Raw genomic sequence first — 17,013 nt, 5'->3', positions numbered from 1 at the left:
TTATATTGAAATGTCAACAACCTATAACCAAATGTCAACAGCTTGTATAAAGTGTCAACAACTCGGAAAACAAATATTATAATTAAAAAGAAAATCATACGATAGATGTCAATAGAGAGCAAAATCAAATATCACCAACTAACAAGAAAATGTCAATAACTTGTAGTATATGTTAACAACTAAAAAACAACTCTGATTGTTGTTGACATGGCTTGTACGTGTAGTTAACATGACTTATAATTGTTGTTCACATGTTTTCTATGAGTAGTTGACATGGCTTGTACGTGTAGTTGACATAGTATGTAACATAGTTGACATGACTTGTATGTGTAGTTGACACGATATGTACCGTAGTTGAGATGACTTTTATGTGTCGTTGACACGATGTGCACCATAGTTGACATCGCGCGAAAATTGTGAATGAGTGGTTGCATCAAATGTCAACAACTTATAGTTGACATTATGTCAACTAGGGGGTATTATCGTCATTTCATTTCTAAAATGGCGGAATATCAAATGTCATCAATTCGTATTAAAATGTCAACAACTAAAAAATAACACTTATAATTCACATATCAATGGCCAGAATATCAAATGTCAACAACTCGTATTAAAATGTCAACAACTAAAAAATAACACTTATAATTCACATATCAATAGCCACAATATCAAATGTCAACAACTTATAGCAAAATGTCAACAGCTTTCACCGACGACGACTTCCATTCACGCAATCAACGATTTCTCGGTCAACAACTTATAGCAAAATGTCAACAACTTATATATCAAATGTTAACGGCTTGTCAATAACTTCTATATAGTGTCAACAACTCAAAAACAATTCTTGCAGTTAAAAACTAACAACTATTTTATCTTAATTTTTTTATTTAACACAAGTTCCGGCATCATGATCATACAACACATGTCAATAGCCTGCATATTAAATGTCAACAACTTACAGCAAAATTTCAACAGCTTATCAACAGCCACGAAGATTGAATCAGAGACATATGAAGCAACAACTGATCTTGGCGCTCAAATTCGTCACTCTAAGTGGCGCGTACATGTTCACGCGCTCCTGAACTCCGGTGCACAAGCTTCCACCTCAAGTGAAGAAAACTTTTGACCTTTCATCATGTAAGCACTCGGTTCCATATGCAAAGTAATATGAGGCCTTATAATATGATATCCTTTTTAATGAGCTAGTCAAGCATCTTCACACCTCTATCATGATGACTAGCCTTGCAGCAATTTTCAATCAGAACACCGTAATGCCCTGCTTCCGTTGGAATACTCAGCTTAATCATCGCCTTCAACACATCAATACATCAAGCAAAAATTTCATTTTTCATTTATTTAAGGGAGGAAATTTGGAATTAATACCTGTCACAATAATGTTCTACAAATTCAGACAGAAAAGCTATTTGCTAGAAGAAGCTACAAAGCATCAGATCCTTTACCCCTAAACCTATCCAAGAAAAACAATTTCAATTCAATCCATACTAAAACATCAGTTCTTGAAAACACACACTCACACAATCACACTAAAATTTTCAATTCAATCCATACTTGACATTATAGCAAAATGTCAACATCATGTCAATAGCTATATAAAATGTCAATAGATCTACATTTACTCCATCCTAATAATCAACATTCTTGAGATTGCAAATAGATTACAAAATAATCAAAAAAAATTTTTCAAATAATGTAATTTTCTTCAAATAAAAACAAATGATTCACAGAAACAAATCTGAATTCAATTCTAACATATGATTACACTAAAATTTCCCCACAATTTGGATTAATGCAACAAAATCATAGCACAATGAAAAGTCAACAAATCGATCGAATCAGAAACACCACCTGTAAAATTCTCCCTTATATCTTCCGGAACAGCTTGCTTACGTGAGTTTAATCCAATTGACGCCGATGCTTGCCCCTCCTTCACAAAACTCTCGCTAAACTTCTTTGACAGCTTCGGAGCTCAGAACAATATAATATCAGAATTCTAACAGGCTTTTCATCAAACAAGTAATGAGCAACAAATTACAAATTGCATTCTATCATCACAACAACTGAGTTCTGAACACCACCGCATTACACAACATAAATTTTCAACGAATTAGGAAATCAATCAGCGTAGCAAACTATCATAATTCATCAAATATGAATGCGTAATTCAATGATTCCTAAAAATAACAACCAAAATCGCCACCAAAAATTGCGTTTAATACTCGGATTATAAAACAAAAAGATTAGTTTTTCGTTACCTTTCACAAAATTTGTACAATAACTGCAGTTGACGCTTGCTGCTGCGCCGGAATTGCCAGAACGATTTTGCAATTGGTTTCCCCTCTTTCTCTTCGTTGGCGGAGAGGAACTGACGAGCCACTTCTTCTTCAATTTTTGTTGTTCTTGTTAAAATTACTATTCTGCCCTTTCATATTAAATTAGTCTAAAAATATTTATTGTGTGGCAAAATCTGGACCACACATTTAATAAAAATGAGTGGCTGATATTGCATCTCATTTCTCAATTAGCCTAAATAATCTCAATTGATCAACAATCCTCTATATATATATATATATATATATATATATATATATATATATATATATATTATCTAAGTAGTTAAGTATTAATGCAGAAGCAAAAATATTATAATTAACTACCTAAATGTGTATGTGTTTGTGCGTACACAAGAAAAATATATTCCATTGTTTAGATTATGCAGTGTTATGCATAGGATGGGTTAATATGTATGTGTATTGATAGTACGTGTATTTTACATAAATTAATCAGATATAGTCCTATTTGCTTTTTATATCCAATTAAACATCTTCTGTTCATTAATATTTTAGTCTTCATAATTATATTATAGTACACGGGTTGAAATCATATTGGAATCATTTGATGTATCATATTGGAATTATTTGAATCATGGGATTAAAGAGGATATGTGACAGTCTTGCTTCGGATCTGATATACAATGGCAAAAGACCTACGGGTCATATACAATGATAATAGACCTACGGATCAATACAAAGAGCAAAGAGGGACCTTCGTGGAAAGGTCAAATAAATATAAGGGACCTACGGGTCGTATACAATGGAAATCCCGGGCAGATACCAGGCTTGATGTGTCACAGAATAATAAAAAGAATGGAGAGGCATATGCATATGAATGTTAAATTGTTATGATATTTATTACTTCTGGTGATATATTTTGGTGAAAGAACGTGTTTGACTTTTGTGATGTAAAATTAAAGGCAAGGTTTATACGCACTGAGTTGTGGCTCATATAAACCACTAATATTTTTCAGGAATAAGATATCAGTGAAATTTTTCGTTGACGTGGGTCGTAGGAACTCCACATGTTATCAGGGTCAGCGGCTGACACGTTTTGGCAACCTTCTCCTCCTCATCATTTTTGCATATAGATAAATGTATAGTATATAGAGTGGTGAGAGGGTCCCACTGCAGTTTAGAATGGTTTGAAATATGTAATTGATAAATGTTGATTTTTGAAATGATATAATATGTGCGTTTTATGTACTTGAAGCGTGGGTTAATTTATTTAATATTTAAAATTTATTTATTATAAGTAGTACGTCAGATAGGGTTGGGTGTGACAGTCTATTTATGATCAAAGCTATTAAATATTGATTAAAACTAAGTCGTTGTCAAATCTTATTGATTAAATATTAGACACTATCAAATATTGATTATGACTATTAATTTTTGTTATTTAATAATTTTTATAATTAAAAAATTATTATTTTTGTTATTTAATAATTTTTATAATTAAAAAAATTTATTGATTTTTAAAATTGAAATTTAAAATTTAATTTTGTAAAATTAAATCTAACATTGAAATAAAGAAACAAAGTGAAGGATGACAAAAGGGAAGAAGAATGATAATTTTGAAATAATATCAGATTTAGTACATAACTGAAATAATATCAGATTTAAAATGTTAAAAGTGTAAAAAGACCAAATTGCCCAAATCCCCCAAAACCCTCCACAAGAGCATTTTTGTCTCGAAACAGGCAAAGGGACCGTTTTTGAAATAAACCCTTAGTCCACTACAGGTGATATTTTTAAAGTTCAGAGACCATTTTTGAGATAAACCCATAGTCCGAGGACTATTTTTGAAATTCACTCTAATCTAATAAACTAAACATAATACATATTTAATCCTAGGATATAATTTTGCAAATTAAATAACCTCTTGTTGATTTTTGCATTACCAATTCAAAATACACAAAATCAAACCGAAATAAAAATCAGGATTGTAATCTCGACCGCTGATGTCATAGCTGCTTTTAACGAGGCCAACATTGAAAAAAATTACTCCCTCCATTCCATAGTAATGGAGGCAAAACTTTTCGGCACGGAGATTATAAAAAATTGTGTTAGGTGAGTTAAGTAAAGAGAGAATAAAGTGGAGAATGAAAAAAGTAGAGAGATGTAGAAAGAAAAAAGTAAGAGAGAGTAAAGTAGGTGTGGAAAAATGTGTTGACTTTTACTAAAAAGGGAAATGACTCTATTACTATGGAACGGACGAAAATAGAAAAACGCCCCTATTACTATGGAACGGAGGGAGTACTCCACAATTGATGTCGACGTTTGTCGTCCATTATAAAAGTTCTAGCTTCACCACTCATTTTAAGAGTTGTGATTTAGCTTGGCCAGTAATGGCAAGAGTTGTGATATGACGTATAAATTGAAGGTTGAAGGGGATGATGATGATGTAGCTAGACATACGATGAGAATTACTCATCTTATTGTCAGAAAATAAATTATACTCCCTCTGTCTCGGTTAAGATGACACATTGCTTAGTCGGCACGGGATTTTAGATATTATTGGTTAAAGTGTTTAATTGGAGAGAGAAAAGGTGGGTGTAAGTATTAAAGTAGATAGATAAAGAAAGATGAATATTTTAATAGGAGTGAGAAAAAGTGGTTGACTGTATTAATTGGAGAGAGAAAATTTCTAAAAAAGTAAATGTGTCATTTTAGTTGGGACAAACTAAAAAGGAAAACGTGTCATCTTAGGCGGGACGGAGGGAGTAGCTCCTTTTGTCCTATTTTAAGTAGAACATTTTCTATTCGATATGAGATTTTATATACTTCTTCCGTCCCTCTGTAGTTGAGTCGTATTCCTTTTTGGGTTGTCCGTCCAACTGTAGCGGAGTTATTTCCTTTTTTTTGGCAAAAAAGTACTTTACTCTATCTTCATCTTTCTACCTTTTTTTTCCTTTCTACTTTATTCTCCTTTTACTTAACTCATTTAAAACAATTTTTTTAAAATTCTGTGTTACGAAAAGAAATGTCTCTACTATAAAGGGACGAAAGAAGTGGACTATTATTTTGTAAGTAGTATAGAAAAGACTAAAAGTAAAAGAAAAGTATTATTTTGTAAGTCGTATAGAAAAGTCTATAGACTAAAAGTAAAAGAAAAGTAGAGGTGTTAGTGTTTTATTTTTTTTGTTTAGACATACTATGTCAATTTAAGTAGGATACAAAAAAAAAAATTGTTATTTAGAGTTGATAGTATGAGTAGTAATATTAAAATATAGAGCCATTTATTATAAAAAAACAAAAAAGGGAAAAGACATTATAAATTCTTGAATCCAAACGAAAATCTACTAATCAACCCAACCGGAAAACCCGAAAAGCACTTTTCTTAAGCAGGAGAAGAGCTTTTCAACATGGCGTTGATCCTGATTACCCTCATGGTTATCCTGGCCGCTGGGCCCACTTGGTCAGCCCCTTCGATCATTCAGATGAGGTCGGAGAAGAAGATCCTTTTGGCCGCTGACCACCTGTACTGCAGCAGCTGGCGCTTCACGGTGGAGACCAACGACGCCGGCGCGTGGACGCGTGTGCCGGTCAGGTGCGTCGATTTCGTCAAGGATTACATCACCGGCGACCTTTACGCCTCCGAGCTGGAGGCCGTGGCCGCCAATGCGGCGGAATACGCCAGGGAGATTGGGATCTCCGGCGACGGGAGGGACGCCTGGGTTTTCGACATCGACGAGACCTTGCTCTCCAATGTGCCCTACTACGCCGCCAATGGATTCGGGTAACCACCTCTTCTCCTTAATCACTCAGTCTGATCTCAGCTGTTGTGGATTTAGATCTACTTGGAAGAACACTATGGATCGATCAAATAGTCTATTGCTGATTGTTCACTGAAGCAGTTGGTTATTAATTTGAGTTAACTTGATTGATTCATGTTGGGTTGGATTGGAGAGATCCATGTGATAAGTGAAGATTAAAATGCTCAATCATGTATTTTGTCAATGCTGAACGGACTACTATCTGTGTGCTTTCAAATGGCATGAACAATCAACAAAGGGCATATGTTGATGGTCTTTTATGGCACTTGCTTCTTGAGAGATCATTGGCTTCTATCAAAGTGTGTGGCATTTTTAATGAAAACTTGGTAACAGATTCAAGTGTAGGTTGTAAAGTATTGGAAATATTGTATGACAAGTGTAGGACTCTCTGGTTTCAGCAACATATATGATGGTCTTGACATGAAACATCTATGTGTTTATAAGGATAGAAAGACTATTTTTAATTTTTGAGCACCATTATCCATCATCCATACCTCAAAGCTCACTCCTGCCTTCTTTGTCACTATATTTTTGACTTACTCTTTTTGTCCATGTTGTCTCCTCTCAGCTAATTACAGCAATCAACTAATGAATGATAAGATTCCTACTCCTTCACAATTTATACAAACACATAATGACACCAAAGTTTTTACTACTGCCTAATTTCTTTCACAAGTATGTGTTTCCAATTTTATAATTTATCTTCGGGTTGTCTGATTCTTTCAATGTTTATCTGGTAGTCAATAATGCTTGTGATACTAGAGAAAATGAGAGAGTACGAGGCCAGTTATTATGAAGTTGTGAAACCTCACCCTATCATGGAAATGTATTCAAGACTGGGAGTCTGTGTATTGCTATTAGGCATATCAATGGTGCTAGTTATTTAAGCTCGAAAGTTTATCATTCCCCGTTTACCTTTTAAAGTAAGGATAATGGGAGCTACATATGACACTAGTAATATATTAATTTTTATAATTTTATAGGAAATATACATTTTTTATGCAATCGGGGCCTACTTTCCCAAATTTTGTTCCCATACTAACTGGACACGTGGTTGCCATCACCATGGCCCAGGCCTATTAGGACTAAACTGTTTTCATATAAACCAAAGAAACTGAACGCACATAGTAACTCAAACATGCTTTTTGTTGGACAGTTAATGTCTCTGTCCAATTCCATTCTATGTCCTGCTTTTATAAATTATAGTTTAGAATCTTCGTATGTGTGTTTATTTTTCATATTCAGAATGTTTCTTGTCGAGTGGAGCTGCATCATTTGTAGGAACAGAACCATTTTCTTCGTACATCCCCATGAGTTGTGCACTATCTTCTTCACACATGTCATTGAATGACTGAATATAACAATTTGCTATAGCCCTAGGTATAGAAAGTTTGAGGTCGTGTGCATGTGTTGGCCTAGTGTTAGTGTGGTTAATACAAGAGGCCAAAGATCTCGGGTTTGAGTAAATTTTTGTTCATTTATCAGTTAAAAAGTTTGAGGTGTGATTCGTTCAAGGTGAGGTTGTGATAGGACATAGGAGGATTTGATGCGGAGGAAAAATTCACAGAAAATCTGTCATTTGGTACCCACTAACCAATGTGGTAAAGAAACGTCAATTCTCTACTTGTATCCTTGCAATTACATTTGTAAGTGTAAGTAAAGTGGTAAAGGTTATGCTTGAAAATGTCAGCATAACATAGAGAACTGATGCGCTTTTAACATGACTAAATGGAAGGTATACATCATAAGAGAGAAGAATCCTATTCATCTGTATCCAAGCATTTACATGCCTCAAAATCTATGTGACTCTTTGTAATGCCAGTGGTAAATCTGTGAACAGAAACTTTAGGAGAAATTAGTTTGAGATGTAAGCTCTGCTGTTACGTCAATAAGGATAGGTATGCACAAAGTGTAGAAGGTATACTTCTTTTGGAGAGAACAATCCAATCCATCTGTACAATAAAATTCGAACCAGCGAGAAAAAAATCAGACTCTAATTCGTTGCCATTAAAAATTCTGTTTGGACCATTCTGCAAGTGCTGCTCTAATGGTGTTTACAAAAGCCAGAAAACATGGATAATTAAGCCTGTGGCTTGTCGTAATCTATGTTGCATTCATAACACGGACTACTTTAAGCTGTAATTGTTGGTCTTGATTTCGAACCTATGTTTACCATCACTTGACATTCAACATGCTTGTTTCCATTGGGGCAGGTCGGAGAAATTTGATGAACATGCTTTCAACGAATGGGTAGAGTTGGCTGAGGCTCCTGCAATAGCCCCTAGCTTGAGATTGTACAAGGAGCTTCAGGAGCTAGGCTTCACAGTATTTCTGCTGACTGGTCGGGATGAATATGAGAGGCACGCTACCGAGCGTAATCTAATGTATGCTGGATTCAACAACTGGGAAAAGCTTATCCTCAGGTAAATAAACATAAACCTGCTTCTAATACGATGTTGTTAAGCTCAATAGTTTGCAGAAGAACCACACTCTATGTGGATGCACGGCACATCCCCACTACTTAAATCCAACTTGGGGATTAAAACGACTACCCTAATTCGTATGGATGCACCGTACAATTAGATGTACACAAGACAGGTGTTTGTCTTTGCTGAATTTGTGAGTAACATACATTCATGGATGAAACAGGGGAAAGGCTGATGAAGGTACGCCGGCAACAGTGTATAAATCTGAGAAGAGGAAGGAGATAGAGGATGCAGGTTACATAATACATGGGAGCTCCGGAGATCAGTGGAGCGACTTGATAGGATTCGCTGTGGCAAGACGATCCTTCAAATTACCGAACCCCTTATACTACATTGCCTAGTATGGAGAGAAGTCATATATATTCTGCTCCAAGTATCAGCTACTGGTCTTGCAAATATTTCCAGGTCTTTTCACGGAACTTTCTTGATTCAAAAAATAAGGATATGCATTGGCAGTTTGAGGTCAGATGAAGGGAAGCCTCCTTGCTTTGTTTTATGACTGCATTTTAGGCCACTGTAAATATTTGCGACTTCAACGAAGTTTAACATTTTTTGGTAATTTATTTCGAACGCCTCTCTAACTATTATAGAATAATTTATAATTAGTTGTTTTTATTTTTAAAACTTATAATACTACTAAATAATTAATTCAACATGGAGCATTTATTAGTAGTATGCATATTAAAAGTTTAGACTAATATAAGATCTTTGTTTATTGTACTATAATAAATCCAACTATTCACATCTACCTACAATAAAAAGTTTCTTAAATAACTTCTTGTGGGCATGACCACCTTGGCTTTTTTTGGGACACAATTTAATGTATAATAATATAGCTAGCACCTCTATATATCAATTACTACTACTGTTCAAGTATCAATGTTTTAAATTATAAATAACTTACTCATTGAAATTTTGAGACCTAATTTTTCAGTATCCAACAAACGTTATTGAGATGGTTGGTGGTAAAGAATTGCTCAGAATTTGAGAATCAATTTCCATAATGTTTTAACAAAGTTTGACAATATTTGGAGAGAAGTTGAAAAATATGAGGTGTATGAAATGAGATGAATGGAGGAATATTTTATACGTAGAATATTTCCATAATGAGGTTAGGATTCTTAATCCACGCAGTTAAATTAGTAACGATCAATCCTACAGGCTACATGAGAATATCCTCAGCTGACACAAAATATAAACACAAATTAAAAATTAATCCGAATCCCACATTTGTGGGAAAATATATATAATTAAATAGGAAAAGCCCAAAATCATGACTTTTCCACTACAGTTCACGGTGGCTGATTCGCAGTGAACTCAGCCCCCGCCAAAACCCCGCATACAAGAGGCCTCGCCGCAGGAATTCTAAGACAGCTGAGACCGCCGCCGGGAATCGCCGTGCAATCCGGCTGCGGCCGCTGCAGCTCCCTCCCCGGAATGCAGTTGAACGTGAAATCGAACCCGAATCCGGCATTCCTGTCACACTCCTGGCTGAAGCCGGAGAAGAAATTCGCCGCGACCGTCAAATTAATCAAACTCCGCAGCGAGCAGAGCAGATCCGGCAGCTCACCGGAGAGCTGGTTGCGCGCCAAATTGAGAACCTCGATGTTACGGAGGCAGGACAGAGAATCCGGCAAATGCCCCATGAGTGAATTGGAGCTCACATCCAAAACCTGAAGGTCCGACCACATCCCCACGCCTTGGGGAATGCAGCCGGTGAGCTGGTTGTTGAGGAACAGGATCTCCTTGATCCCCATGTACCCCAAGCTGAACGGGATCGCGCCGCTCAGCTTGTTGTACGCCAGGTTTATCACAGACGCCGGAGAATTCCCTAGATTTTGCGGCAGCTCGCCGGAGAAGAGGTTGTTGTTGAGGAAGATAGCGTCGAGCTTCTTATCGAATAGCTCCTCCGGAATCGGACCGTAGAAGCTGTTGAATCGGAGGTCTAAATAGACGAGATCTGGAATGTAGAGAACCGCGGTGGGGAATCCGCCGGAGAAGCGGTTGTTGCTGAGGTCTAATTCGGTGAGCGACGCCAGGTTTCTGAACGAGGGCGGCACGGCGCCGCTGAAGCGGTTGCTGTTGAGGTGGAGGAGGGAGAGATCGGAGAGGAGGGAGAGCTCTTTAACCAAAGTGCCCTGCAAATTGGCGTGGTTGAGATCTATCGCGGCCACCACAACGCCGGCTGAATTCCCCATGAAATTGACGGAATCGGAGCAGAAGACGCCTCTGTAGGAGCAGACATTGGGGCCGTTCCAGGAGGCTGTGATCTTGAGGGGGTCGTCTGTAATTGCGGCTTTCCAGGCCTGGAGGGCGGCGTAGGCGACGGCCAGCTTTGAGGCGGAGGTGGGAGGGTTGACGCCGCCGCCAATCCAGACGCCTCCGCCGCCCACGGTAATCCCTCCGCCGACAATAACTGCGGCTCTAACGACGATGATGGGGAGGAGGAAGAGGAGTGGGAGGAGGCAGCTACTATTCTTCATGTGTAAGTGTAAGTGTAAGTGTAGTGAGAGGAATTGGGTGTTGTATGTTTGAGGAAAGTAGGTTGCTTCATTGATGGCCCTTCAACTGGAAATAGATGTTATTGTCTCTATAACTACTTACTTCTACTCCACAATAAATATGTCTTCAAATAATTTACCAGCTTTTAATTTGTGGAGATGGATTTCTTTTTCTTTTTCTCACATGTTATAAAGGATTAATATCAATAATCAACGTATGACGAAACAGTAAATTCTAAGATGTTCAATGAAGTTTTTGTTAACATGAGTATTAGAGATGATGTATTTACCTAGTTAGTTATACATGTTCATATTTGCTTCTACTTTTGTGTTTAATGAATAATTCGTTGTCTAGAGCGTGGGATTAAATTTAGAGTCAAGTTGGGCCAGGTATATACTATGACAGGATTAGGTGTGTCTTTTAAAATATATGGGCCCATCGACTGCTGGGTGACTGGAAGAAGTATTATTACCCGCTTGTGTTATACTCTATCCATTTTGCAAAACATGTTACATCTATAAAATGATACTATTAGTTTTTTAAAATGTTGTTTTAGGAGTATGTGTTAGTAAAAAAAAGAAATTACTCCCTCCGTCCCATTGAAGATGACCCACTTTTCTTTTTAGTTTGTCCCAACTAAATGACACATTACTTAAAATAGAAACACAATTATCTTTACTTTATTCCCTCTCTCTTACTTTACTCTCTCCTCTCAACACACAAAATAAATTTGCATAAAATCTCATGTCGCCCAAAAAAGGGATCATCTTTCTTGAGACAGAGGGAGTATAATTTTTATATTAATTTAAAAGATAACTTTTTTCAAAAGTAAAACTATAATATTTTTAACAGGATAAACTAAAAAATATATGATAGAGATAAAGAAAACAATCAAATTCTTCAATAATCCCACCTCACCCAAAAAAACTTTAATGGTAACAGTAGGCCAGATGCAAACAAACGTATATGTCCAAATCATCATGCATAAATTAAAAAAAGGAAGCAAAATAGACCCCTCTCAATTACTTTTATCTATAGCTTTATTTTGTGCACTCATGGCATGCACGAGCCATCACAAGACTTGAATGTTGGTACCCCACGCTTACCCTTATTTCAAGTTAATAATAGTGCTTGTGTTCATGTTTGTGGTTTGTTTTTAGCATAAATATCTACCTTCATTTCAGGTTAGATAGCAGTTAGTTACACCTCTCTTTCACATCAAGATAACACCATTATTACATGGAGAGCATTCACTTCTGCCTACTTACCAAAAGGAACAAATGAAAACCCTTTCCTTTACAAACTGGACAACATTATTAACTTATTATGCCTACTATTTCACAATATCTGTGTCATTAACCTTTTTTAAGTTCAACACTAACCCCTTTTTCATTTGGCTTCAAATTTCTACTCTTGAATAAATACACAATATTCAATTAATCTCAACCATTAAATAAAGGTTGTACTATTGTTGATCCGTGCGTTAGTACGTATTAATAAACCTAATTAATGGATTAAATAATAAGATTGAGTATAATAGAAGAAGCAAAGAAAAGCAGTTCATATCGCCCAATCATATTCCTCTTTTGACTTGCATTCTCATCCTCAACATTCCACCTCTTCTCTTCCTCGATTCCACAATCTTCGCTCTATCATCTCCCGATCATTCAAATTCTCACTCCTCTCGCCTTGGATCATGCTATTTTTTCACTCAAATTTCTAAATTATCACTCACTCCTTCTGCAATTTCATCCCCTTTCTCTGATTGTGATTCTGGCCTCCGTGTTTGCCCTCAATTCCCTGAAATTTTTATGTTCTATTGATCGCGATGAAGATCGAGGAGCTCGATGATGGCGCGGAGAGTATTATAGAGAGCAAGCGTAGCAGAAATAGCGAAACAAGGCTGATCACGGTTAGGGCTGACGCAAAAAGGGCTTTAGTCGGAGCTGGGGCTCGGATCCTCTTCTATCCAACCCTTTTGTACAACGTCTTCCGCAACAAAATTCAAGCGGAGTTCCGGTGGTGGGATCAAATCGACCAGGTGTGGCTTTTCTCGATCAAATTTACCAACTTTTTATTTATTTATTTCCTGAACAGTATCTCTACTTTGCTTGTATGACTCTGTATAATTATTCCCTTTGATCTAGTTTTGCATTTTCAATTTTATGACTTTTGCCATGCTTATTTTATGAATTGGGATTTACCTTGTTAGACTGGAATGGCATGAATCATGATAATAGCCGAAAAAAACAACTACTACTATCTCCCGTCAAAAAATAGAGTCTTGGTATTGGAAAAGTGGGTGAAGTGGTGTCAGTGGAAAGCAGACCCACCTCATGAGAAAACTTACTATAAATAGATTAGAGAAACATGACTATTTTTGTAGACCTGCGCAGTATATGGCTGGCTATATGCAGTGATATATTGAGGTTATCTTTTCCTGTTTCATCAACTCTTGTTGATGATGCTTGTTAAACTGATCTTGAATGTGATTCATTTCTTTTGGATTGGGTTTTTCATTATTCGATTTGGTATATCCACTTGATCCATGTCATACACATAATGAGTACATATTTTTTTTGTGTTGAAAATTAGTATCTACTGCTAGGCGCTGTTCCATTTCCAAAGGATGTACCTCGTTTGAAGCATCTTGGAGTTGGCGGTGTAATTACTCTGAATGAGCCCTATGAGACTCTGGTCCCAACATCATTGTACTATGTAAGTGGCAAACTCAGGTTGTATCCGTCAGTTTCCAGGATATATGAATTTGGGGTTGCAATTTCACGTCTTATGCTCACTGTTCCTTGGTTCTGATCGTCATAAGGGTCTTCTGCACGTTGCATGAGTTTTTATTCGAAATGGTTGGGCAGTGAGGAAGCCAAGGCTGGTTTATCTAAATTTTTATATCTCAATTCATTTTTGGAAACTGTTGGACTAGTATGATGACTCTAATCTGGTTGGCCTAAATTTGCATGTCATGCTATATATATCCATTTTCCTGTGTTAGATTTAGTTTCTTTTTGGCCTGTAGTTGGAAGAAGAGTATCACCTCGAACTTCATAAATCTCTTCTAGTACATTATTTGTGCTGCTTAGGGAGCAATGAAAGTTTCTTTAGCACCCTTATCTGGTTTTTAGATACTTATGGTTTTGAAGAAAGAACATTTAAATTGTTCTTCAGTGAGGATGTTAACAATTGAGGCATGTCTGCCGTTGTAATAGTAATGTAAATGACCTTAGGGATAAAACTTCAATTTCTTGTCCGTACTTCTCTTAATTATTTCACTTTTCTGTCATCGCTTTTCAGGCTAATGGGATAGACCATCTTGTCATCCCTACTAGGGATTATCTCTTTGCTCCTTCTTTTGGGGATATTAACCGTGCAGTGGATTTCATTCACAGTGCGTAATTCCTTTAATTCTTTTCCATGCTATGTTGGTCAATTATATAATTGTGTGAGGTTTGTCAGTAGTAGCATCTGGATTACATGAGTTTTTTAACAACTTCCGTTTGCAGGAAATGCTTTAAGTGGTCAAACAACATATGTGCATTGCAAAGCCGGGCGAGGAAGGAGCACAACCATTGTTCTCTGTTATCTGGTTCGTTCAATTTTATTTTTTGAACAGAAAAATGTCAATTGAAGTTACGTTAGAGACTAAGAAGTTTCTATGATATTCAGATTCACTATAAGCATATGACACCTGCTGCTGCACTTGAGTATGTTCGATCTAGAAGACCCAGGGTGCTATTAGCTCCAATCCAATGGAAGGTATGCAGGATACTATACCCAATCCCAATATGGAATTGCAATTTGGGTCCCTGCACTTTTCGTTTCATGGTGCTTTCAAGATTTCTGAACCTAAATGTCATTATGTTGAATCTCAGGCAGTGCAAGAATATCAGCAGCAATGCATGGGTTCAAGAACGGTATGCACACCTGGGGATGTTGTGCTAATCACAAAAGCTGATCTGGAAGGGTATGACAGTCCTTGTAACGACAACTCTGGCAAGGAGCTTGCAGTTGTTTCTAGAAGGTTGAACACGAGTCCTATGATGGCTAAGCTGTCTTGCCTCTTTGCGTCTCTGAGGGTTACAGGAAATTATGGACCTGTAATGAGGCAGTTGACTGAAGCACGTGCGTGCTGACTTTTACCTCTACTTGAGAAGCTCGCCTGTAAGTTAATCCCACGTTTCACAAGTAGAGGAAGATCAAATAAAAAAAAGTGTCACGGCACAAGTCTGCTTGTGTATGTATATATATATCAGATGGAGTTGAGTTGAGTCACGCCGATACATTGCTAAGCTCTAGCTGTAGCTCGACTCAACACAGCTTCCTCCCCTTGTTTTTTTCTAGTTTGTGCTGAATCCCATTGCGAATTCAGTATATACTTCATCTGGATTTGGTTAATATATTGTAAATAGCAAGTAGTTTTGAGCTTGTTGTAAATTGATCGAGTTTACAACGAATTAGGTTCAGTTCAAGTCGATTTGATTATATTACATGTAAATTAATTTAGATATCACACGTAGATTACCAATAGTGAAAACTCAAAGCCTATAGAATTAGATATTAGTGAACTTGAGCAAATAATCAATAGATTTTTATGTAGGACAGTTCAATCTTTTGTTGAGCTTATGTTCCACTGGTTGAATTAATTCGATTTGATTTATTTTTCTTAGAAAATATTAGTACGTCACAATTATATAATGAATTCAACCACAATTAAAACTTACAAAGAAAAAAACAAACACATCACGACAATGTATGTTATCTTAAATCACTTATCATTATAATATTGGCGAATAGCTTCAAAAATGGATGAATTATTCGAACAATTAATGCGAGCCATCGTTCACCTGTCCAAGGTCCCACCCACCCTTATCATAGATTGACAACTGTTCCTAACAAGTTAGTAGAAAATTGATTCATAAAAGTTCTACTATTATAATATCAATAAAATTATAAATATGATAGTAATACAGTTTTGAATTGGAATGTTGGCATCGCATCGTCTCAGAATTGGAAGGCGATAACCGAAGGTGAAGAATCGGGGAAGCCAGTATAAATATAGTAGTATGTCATTTAAAAGCATCAAAATCTTTCAAAAAAGCGAAAGAAATGAATATAGACTTTATAGAATGAACATAATTTTATGTTTTTCTATTGCATGTGGAAAGTCACACAGCACTTGTCTCACAGCGCCATCAAATTATTTCTCTCCTTTCTTGTAGCAAGAATCTATCAAATTCGATATATCCTTCATACCTATATTCGACATGAACTTGCGGCTCATATATCACAATATACTATATTTTACACAAACTTGATTGATGGTTTAACTATTTGGTTGAATTAAACTAATTCTAATATACGTGAATTATGCCAACTACCACCAAATCAAATTACTACTACTATGTTACACGCGTTGTTTAATTTCATTTTCATGTACCCAAATCATACGAATTCGACTCGACGCTACAAATATGGAATCGCCTAATTAGAGATTCCAACATTGGATTGGACCACGGATTTTTATATTTTCCAAGAGATAAAATAACTGGTCATTTATAGACTCAAAATATTTTCCATTTCAAGACACATTGGAACCACTCGCTCTCTTGCAAAGTTCTTAGAATACTTCTTTAGACTGACAAATTATCAAATATAAATAATAATTATATAATTGTTGTTATAATCATTTAAAATAAAGGAAAGGGAAGAAAAGAAATACTCTGCATTGGATGCTACTTTGAATGTAACATAACTTTCCAAGGCTAATTGACTGGGGTTCTACCGTCTACAGCCTACTAAGTATAACACATACACGTTCATTTCATAACTTCATTTAAAGTTAGAACACAAAACCATATCAATTGCAAATACATTAATATTAGTCGG

General features: G+C 36.3%; 3 protein-coding genes across 3 annotated transcripts; 2 read left to right on the top strand and 1 right to left on the bottom strand.

The window, feature by feature from the left end:
• Positions 1 to 5,641: 5,641 nt before the first annotated feature.
• LOC125192613 (acid phosphatase 1-like) lies at positions 5,642 to 9,176 on the top strand. The gene is made up of 3 exons (XM_048090239.1): positions 5,642 to 6,090; positions 8,341 to 8,550; positions 8,777 to 9,176. The coding sequence occupies exons 1-3, from the start codon at positions 5,717 to 5,719 to the stop codon at positions 8,952 to 8,954; spliced, it is 762 nt and encodes a 253-aa protein (XP_047946196.1). The 5' UTR covers positions 5,642 to 5,716; the 3' UTR covers positions 8,955 to 9,176.
• A 558-nt stretch (positions 9,177 to 9,734) lies between these two features.
• Positions 9,735 to 11,196, bottom strand: LOC125193228 (leucine-rich repeat extensin-like protein 4). Its single transcript, XM_048090989.1, has one exon. It carries the CDS (start codon positions 11,094 to 11,096, stop codon positions 9,906 to 9,908), a length of 1,191 nt encoding a protein of 396 aa, XP_047946946.1. The 5' UTR covers positions 11,097 to 11,196; the 3' UTR covers positions 9,735 to 9,905.
• A 1,463-nt stretch (positions 11,197 to 12,659) lies between these two features.
• Positions 12,660 to 15,552, top strand: LOC125197418 (phosphatidylglycerophosphate phosphatase PTPMT2-like). Its single transcript, XM_048096155.1, has 6 exons — positions 12,660 to 13,156; positions 13,711 to 13,833; positions 14,422 to 14,515; positions 14,631 to 14,713; positions 14,794 to 14,883; positions 15,000 to 15,552. Exons 1-6 carry the CDS (start codon positions 12,944 to 12,946, stop codon positions 15,258 to 15,260), a joined length of 864 nt encoding a protein of 287 aa, XP_047952112.1. The 5' UTR covers positions 12,660 to 12,943; the 3' UTR covers positions 15,261 to 15,552.
• The last annotated feature ends 1,461 nt before the right edge of the window (positions 15,553 to 17,013 follow it).

The sequence above is a fragment of the Salvia hispanica genome, chromosome 6 (genome assembly GCF_023119035.1).
Source record: "Salvia hispanica cultivar TCC Black 2014 chromosome 6, UniMelb_Shisp_WGS_1.0, whole genome shotgun sequence".
Taxonomy (NCBI): Eukaryota; Viridiplantae; Streptophyta; class Magnoliopsida; order Lamiales; family Lamiaceae; genus Salvia; species Salvia hispanica.
This window is presented reverse-complemented; position numbering and strand designations above follow the sequence as displayed.

Bases quoted from the DNA above. Each gene is read 5' to 3' on its own strand.
- LOC125192613 (XM_048090239.1), top strand. From the start codon at position 5,717: ATGGCGTTGATCCTGATTACCCTCATGGTTATCCTGGCCGCTGGGCCC. The intron at 6,091-8,340 runs GTAACCACCTCT...CCATTGGGGCAG, and splicing joins TACGCCGCCAATGGATTCGG to GTCGGAGAAATTTGATGAAC. The intron at 8,551-8,776 runs GTAAATAAACAT...TGGATGAAACAG, and splicing joins TGGGAAAAGCTTATCCTCAG to GGGAAAGGCTGATGAAGGTA.
- LOC125197418 (XM_048096155.1), top strand. From the start codon at position 12,944: ATGAAGATCGAGGAGCTCGATGATGGCGCGGAGAGTATTATAGAGAGC. The intron at 13,834-14,421 runs GTAAGTGGCAAA...ATCGCTTTTCAG, and splicing joins TCCCAACATCATTGTACTAT to GCTAATGGGATAGACCATCT. The intron at 14,884-14,999 runs GTATGCAGGATA...GTTGAATCTCAG, and splicing joins TAGCTCCAATCCAATGGAAG to GCAGTGCAAGAATATCAGCA.
- LOC125193228 (XM_048090989.1), bottom strand. From the start codon at position 11,096: ATGAAGAATAGTAGCTGCCTCCTCCCACTCCTCTTCCTCCTCCCCATC.